The 7,715-nt window shown below is 35.9% G+C and overlaps 1 protein-coding gene across 1 annotated transcript; it reads left to right on the forward strand.

The window, feature by feature from the left end:
* Positions 1-2,177: 2,177 nt before the first annotated feature.
* Positions 2,178-2,985, forward strand: LOC126786374 (uncharacterized). The gene is made up of 3 exons (XM_050512180.1): positions 2,178-2,304; positions 2,404-2,550; positions 2,649-2,985. Exons 1-3 carry the CDS (start codon positions 2,179-2,181, stop codon positions 2,910-2,912), a joined length of 537 nt encoding a protein of 178 aa, XP_050368137.1. The 5' UTR covers position 2,178; the 3' UTR covers positions 2,913-2,985.
* Positions 2,986-7,715: the final 4,730 nt, after the last annotated feature.

Here is a 7,715-nt window from a genome sequence, read left to right on the forward strand (position 1 = left end):
TTATTTACATCAATTCTAAAATCAGTTGCATTGTCTACGACGTGTGGAGGGGGTTGTCATTTTCATTATCGAGGTCAAGGAGAGCATTTGTCACTGATATAGCTTGACTCTTAAGAGTTAAGACTTGAACATTCTCTACTCATCCAGATTTCTTTTACGAAAAATTAAAAATTAGTTGATTGAGTGACTACTATTTTAGTCTTCTTTTTGAAATCTCTCGAGTCTCGAGATGATTAATTAATTAAAAACTCATCTCCAAGAATCACAGACATCCTCAAGTTGAGATAAAAAAAATTATAAATAAAATTTTTCGGATATTTCTCTAAAATATGGAAGATATGTCGGAGATATAATAATTATCGGAGAAATATCGGAGATATTTTATGTCTTCAAATAAATATCGGAGATACGGAAAAAAAAATATACAACTAAGATATATCATTTTTTTTTAAATTGAGATATCAGATGATATATCGGAAATATCAAAGAGATTTTAAATCTTGGGAGTAACACACTAACACTGCCACTCACTCACTCCTTTTCTCTCGAAGTAATTATTGAGGCTAAATTTTCACCGTTAAGCCTTATCCAAAGTTAGAGTTGAAATTTTCTTTGTTTTTAGCAATCCTTGTGAAAATCAATACTTGATAAAGAAATTAGTTAATAAGAGAAGAATAATAACAACAGGCTTCTTGTGATCGACTTTCGACACACTGAAGTATCATTGTCATTGCCCGTGAGATATGTTGTATTTGGATGACTCCTATCGAAGGGGAACGAACGAGATAAAGAATAAAACAGAAGTATTGTTGTAGTGTCAGAGCATGTGAGCTGCATCAGCTGCTCCGGCCAGTAGTAAACAATATATATTGCCGGCCAATACGTACTGCCTGCACCAATTATATATATAAGCAACGACACAGCAGCGGGAGACAACCCGAAACCAGACGATAGACCCGTGATCGAATGATCAAATAAGACTCTGGCTTGTATAAACACTGCACTACGTTCTGAAAATGCTTGTCTCTGTTGTATATAGCTTCCTCCTCCTCTTGATTATTGTCTGGCTCTGTTTCTAACCCATGTTTACATATGAACCTCTGCCTTTTTCCCACTTCGATTACTCCCCATGCTTATTCGAACTGTAAAAGTGCATGCGACAAGTATATATAGCTGTTGTAGTCCATTCCTTTTTGTTCATCCGATACAGTTCGGCATTATTTCAGATAGCACTTCATAGCCATTGGCTAGCTAGCCTCGACCTGCCTCTCCTGCGGCACTGCTCGTAACTCTTTCAATCCCAACAATGAACATTTTGTCGTAAAGTTGGTGTCTTGGGCCTTTCCTAGTCTTCATCCTAAATTCCTAATTGAGGGTAGGGATAATATATTAGTTACTATATATGCCTTGGCTATAGGTTAATCTTTTCAAAATAAATCTATGTCGAGTATATTCTCATGCTAGGGGGCCTAGGGCACCTGTTAATTGATTAACACCCATGCACCCATACACATCCACACCAGATGTGTATAGCATATATTGAGGGTAATATATTGATTAACGGTAATTACTTAATTAGAGTGAGTAATAGCATGAATGGACCCGTAAGTATGTGTGTATTATGCATTTGCTGCTTTTGCAGAACATTATATACGTACGTACACTGAAAAACTCTATTTCTCTAATTCTCTTACAACATTAATAACTTGAGAGAGAAGTTCGAATTCAGGAAAACCCTTGCAGTTGGGTAGCTTGTTGGAAGAGTATATATATGAACCATATATCATACTCTGTTTCTCTCTTTGCCTGATACCATCCGGAAAGACCAATACATACAACTAGTATTGAAATTTGAAGGCCATTATACCAGAGCATGCCAGTTTATTTCTATGGATGAGAATAATGGTTTTAACAGCGTTAGACGCAGCTCTGTTTGTGTTTTGACAATATTCCAATTTCATCAATCAATCAAACTTTTGAAATGAATCTTTGATGAATATACAGTCTACACTATTGCCAATTCATATAAGACAAGAAGATAATATCTTGAGAATTCAAGATTTCAAGTCGACATACCCCTAGGTCCTGTAGTATAATAATTTAGTCAGTGATGCTCTCCTCCTCTCGGCAAGCTATAAAAGCCAGGCTAACCCACAAGGCATTTTGTATCATCTCACTATGCATAAAAGAGAGGTAGAAACAGTGATGAAGATGGGATCTTGGCCGAGGAAGAGACTTTCATTGCGCCGAAAGCTTCAAACTCAAAGGAGCCTTACCAGGAGGAAATCCGTACGCACTGCAAAAGTATATCACTGGTCACCCCTTGAGCTAAATGCTTCATATTCTCTTCTCCTGTTGCTAATTAACTATTTGAATACACTGTTATGTGGTTTATATGTGAAGGTCAAGAAGAGTTCCACGGTCATGGATGCAATGCTTCACATCTGCCTACTGAAACTCAAGCTTGAAGCACTCCGCAAAGAGACTTTAGATCTCATGGCCATCAAAGCAAAGTACTTGGAACTAATTAAACAACCTCATGTTGCCAAGGTGAGAAGAAATTCAACCTTCAAACTTTGATTTGTTCATTTAACTACCTATTTCAATTCTTCTTTTTAGTATATCACTTTCGGGATTCTGTTGGACAGGAAGTGAAGGTGGAGAAGATTGAGGAAGGATTTCGTGTAAGAGTGACATGCGAGAAAGCAGAGGACACTTTGGTTTCCATCTTAGAAGCGTTTGATGAAATGGGTCTTAATATTCTACAAGCTAAAGTTTCATGCAATAGCTACTTTGCCATGGAAGCCATTGCAGCTCATGTAGCTCAAAATCAAGAATACAAGCTGGATGTGACAGATGTAACACAGGCAATTATGAAGGCCACCCAGAAGCAAGACTTATGCTGCAACTGATGAAGTGATCAGTAACTTTAATTAATTAGTGCTAATCAATGTCATGATCGGAGACATAAACTGTAGTAGTGCGCATTTCGATCTGGTAGTTGTGATGTAATATATGTATTTGCTGAGTATGATTATGACTTTTTTCTGGTATGACATATATTTCTGATTGTTGAATGCTGTCGAGTAAGATTATGATACATGCATGATTCTCGTACATAAGTTTTTCATGCAATCTTTTTTGTTTTTCTTTCTCAATGATAAAACGAAAATCATCCCTAAGCTTCCCAATTGAGTACATATGTTCAACTTTGAGAAGAAAAAAAAAGGTGAAACGAAATCAAACACTTCAGATGTTCTCTTCATTTTACTTGTTTTAAGAACCATAAGTGGGTGAAGATTAACTCGGATGGTGCTTGGAAGCATGAGGAGGGTGTTGAAGGGTTTGGCGCTGTTTTTTGTGATTATCACGGTCATGTTATCGGCTTTTTTCTTATAACATTGACATTCCAAGTTCTATTGTAGCAGAGGTGATGGAGGTTATAATAATTATTGAGCTTGGCTGGGTTTGAGATTGGAAGCACATCTGGTTAGAGGTTGGCTTGTCACTTGTGCTAGACTATTTGTGTTCTCCTATGCACAATCCTTGGCAACTTCGAGTTCGTTGGCTTAATTGTTTGCTGCACATATCAGAAATGACTTTTCGGTTTTCTCATATTTTTCGCGAGGAATATAAGGAAGCAGATGTTTTAGCTAATCAAGGTACGACATTATCTCAACTAATTTGGTGGGATGTGCCTCCTCTTTTTATATCTTTGTAATAGTGACTTTTTGGGTCTCCCCTAGTTTCGGTTTTTATAGTTTTGTTATTTCGCTAGTTTGGCCCCTCTTGTTTCTCTCTTCTTGTTCTTTTTTATTTAATCTATTAGGTTGTTAGGGGGTTTTTACTCCCTTTCACTCATCATTCAGCTGAAAAAAAAAACATAATATGGAGAGGAAAATGGTGTGTTTGGGATGGGCCTGGAAACTGTTGGAGAATCCTATTAATCTGAGAAAAGCATCCTTTTAAAGAAATGAAACTTGTCCTCGCTAATAAATCAAGAAACATAGTTATGTCAAGCCCAAGGCAGCACTAGAGAAAACAAAAGACAAGCCCAAAGTATCAAAGTATAAACTAATTAACAATGGCAAATCTTAGCACAAGGATTTCAGCTACATCATAACTTATAATAGTAATTCCTATGTAGATCTTCTATGCTCTTAGGTCTTCTATGTCTCATTTATTCTCGAAATGAAACGCAGATCGATAAACAAATGTTCATAGTAAATTTAGAAAGATACACAAAGAATCTACGACGTACGATCGATGCTTAAATAGTTAAATTCATTCTCGAAATATCACCCTGCTACAAATAACCTGGTTCTCACTTCAAGTATCTACTGTCAGTGTGGACTGTACTACATGTCCAGGACTGCAGGCAAAGGGTTTCGTCGTCGCCATATCTATCAACAGAAGCTTCTGTATAAGTAAGCAACTATTGTAAATGTCGAAAATATCTACTTTATTTTGCAGACCATTGATAAGCACACAAGGGCTGGCCTAGCCTGCAGCTTGACCCCCAATTATTGGTTTAATCATCCAAGTGATAGCGACTTGCTCGATGACGAGATGCTTGAATTCTTCTCAGTTTTCATTGAGAAAATTAGGCAGTTTAAGGTACAACTGGGGCCGCCTTCCTAGTTCTATATATGTGAAACACTGAAACCTCTCACCCAAATCGATTAGTGAGTACTAGAAATATAGGTTTCCAAGCGTTAGTTGTGGAGTATGTAAATAATTGATCCAAAGTGTTCATATTGCAGCTAAACTACATCCAGAAACGAGCATTATATATATTTCTCCCACAAACCCAACAACAAACCAAAGCTAAGTCAATCAATTTGTGTCCCTTCCTTCATATATGGAAGTACCTTATTTTATTCTTCTCTCAATACCATTGGTAATGGTTTTGATGATAAGTAAATAAATTTCCTAAAATTTTAGGTCACAACTTAAAATGACAAGTCACATTTTTGACATCGTTTAATGGAAGTAGGATCGATGTCATTATCGGCTCGATAGGAGAATAGATATGCGATCACCGGTACAACTTGAATTAATATATACATATATTATCATGTATTGGTAAAACATATATACAAATTCAGTAATTCTAAAAGTGAATGTATATACATATACCATCATGTAATTGTGAAACATGATCGAGAGACGTACCGACGTGCGTACGTAGCTTCTTCTTACCTTCAAACATACACAGGTCGAAACAGCATTTATTTTAAAGTTCCCCAATACAAACAATCGATCATGCATGTTTGATAATTAGTCAAATTAATTAGATCTCGAAGTATTATACTGTATATGGTGATTGAATTGTCATTGCTATGATTTCAGTTATATCTAACAAACTGTACGTTGTGGACGACTGCATTTTTATCATTGGATTGATTTGTTTTTTTTTTTTCCTTTTTTATGATAATGGTTGGAGATGTTTATATACAGATCACTCACGCAACAACAAACGGCAAAAGCGTAGACGTAAACTTTCACATATGTAGGCATTCATTCTAAAACCTCCCTACAATATAAGCACAACTTCTATCGATGGTTTTAGGTATGAAAGAAGCTAATTCTCCACGGACAGAATGAAGAAGGTGATCGCGATCGCATCCCCACCTCGTAGCCACCCTTAACTGGGCATGCAGTTCTGACCATTCAGCATTACACGGATCGGGATTCGGGACAGCATGTGAGTTACAATTTGCTAGAGATTTGGTTTCAGATGAAAGCTTTAATGGAGACATATGCCTCACCCCGATTTGGCTCCTACCACTACATCGTAATCATCAATTTGAACATTAACTATTCCCTATATATACTTTCATATATGTTTGATCATGTCGTACTTAGAAAGTCTGTATTTGGTTTTCTGGGAAGAAGCTCAAACCAGATAGGGTCATTCTATAATGTGAATGAGGAAATCCTCGAGGAACTTTCCGTTCCTTGAAAATTTAGGTAGGAGAAGGAGCATGGTGGACGCAGTGGGTGATAAGATATACTAAAGTAGAAGATCAGGGCTAGGGTTTTGTGGAATATACACCATAAAACTCATAAAGAACTATTATAAGTGACATACATGTAAATTGCTTCACGGCATCAATGGGGTCTAGAAGGCTTAGATTAATAGAGATTTTGATATTTTTGATGTAACAAATTGGCCAATTGGCATTTTCCATTCCTTTTGAGTTTTGGGTTTTGAGTTTTGAGATATAGCTAGACTGGGTCAAATTATGAGGCTACATACTAATCATATGTTTGGAGCTATGCCAGATGCCACTTTCTATAAGCTCGAGATCCATATTTATCCAGAGGTTGGTGGTTTTTTGAATTTTGGCTTTGGCTTTGAGCCATGGGACATGCCCGCCACCCTTAACATTACAATGTACCAGATGTAAACTATATCTTAATGATGCATAGTTTCTTAATTATGCATAGTTCATCACAGGGAAATATCAATAGTTATACTTACACCTTTTCTATACAACTCGTTTCGAGCATAGTACTATGAACATATTTCGATCTGGCTTTCATAGAAAGAAAAAAAGAAAAAAGGGGGGGGGGCATTAGTGTATGTCAGTACGGGATTGGTTAGCCTAGCTAATAATTTAGAGCTCAATAAATAATATATAGCTGTATTTGACTTTTTTAATTAAACAATTTAGGGGAACTAACCAGAACTTGATCTGAATTATTAGATAGGGGATAGAGCTATCTAGGATTAGAGCTAGCCTTTTAAACAAAGGAATACATATATAAAACAAATTTGATGAGATCAATACAATATGTCATTAGAAACATTAATATAAGTAGCTCTCTAAAATACAACATTATCATGTCATTTCAATAATCATAAGCATAATTAATCATTTTCCTTGGTTAGGGTGAAAAGTCCATATGAACTAAATCAATAACTTGGTCTAGATTGAATTTGAGGGTGAGATCAAATTCGGTACTTATCATAAACTTAGAAATGAAGGTGGAGGCTTTGGCGTGCTAGCATACGACGTATACATATAGTACGTAGACATGCATGTATATTGTGTAATGGTGTACCTAAAATCAAGCATTAATACTTGAAAGCGGTATGCTTTATGTTTTATTTGTCTTGACAAGAACAATTCTTGTCATTTTTAAAACAAACTACTCGTAATGAAATATAACTGTATTTTGATTAATGTAGATCAGATAAATTTATTTTAAACTATAATAAATAGAAATAGAGTTTCTCACTCATTGTTAAGTTCAAGCTAGTTTTTATTAGATGCGATTCTATTTTAAAACCATCAAAACATCATAGAAAGTCATTGTGCGTAAACTTTTCACGATCATATTTTTTGGTTTTAAAAATTAAATAGGTTTTGGTGAGTTTTGTTCTAAAACTTAAAAGGCAAAAACTCATGGGGTTATCTCTGTATGAGTGGAGCTATGGACATGGAGATCAAAGATTGGAAATGTCTCTTTCGAAATTGCAATGTGACATTTTTGAGTAGCTTGGGCAAAAGGAGAAGTGAAATGGGTCATCAAAGATATAAATGCAAAATTAAAAAAACAAAGCAAAAACACGTTTGGGTTGCACGTCCTTTATTAAACAAATCCCCACAACCCATTTGTCAATGTGGCGGCCAATTTTTTAAGGACCCACCTCTCCCTCCATTTGTTTCTTCCTCCCCATCAAAAACCTCCTCAACCCTTCTCTC

This window comes from Argentina anserina, chromosome 3, assembly GCF_933775445.1.
Source record: "Argentina anserina chromosome 3, drPotAnse1.1, whole genome shotgun sequence".
Taxonomy (NCBI): domain Eukaryota; kingdom Viridiplantae; phylum Streptophyta; class Magnoliopsida; order Rosales; family Rosaceae; genus Argentina; species Argentina anserina.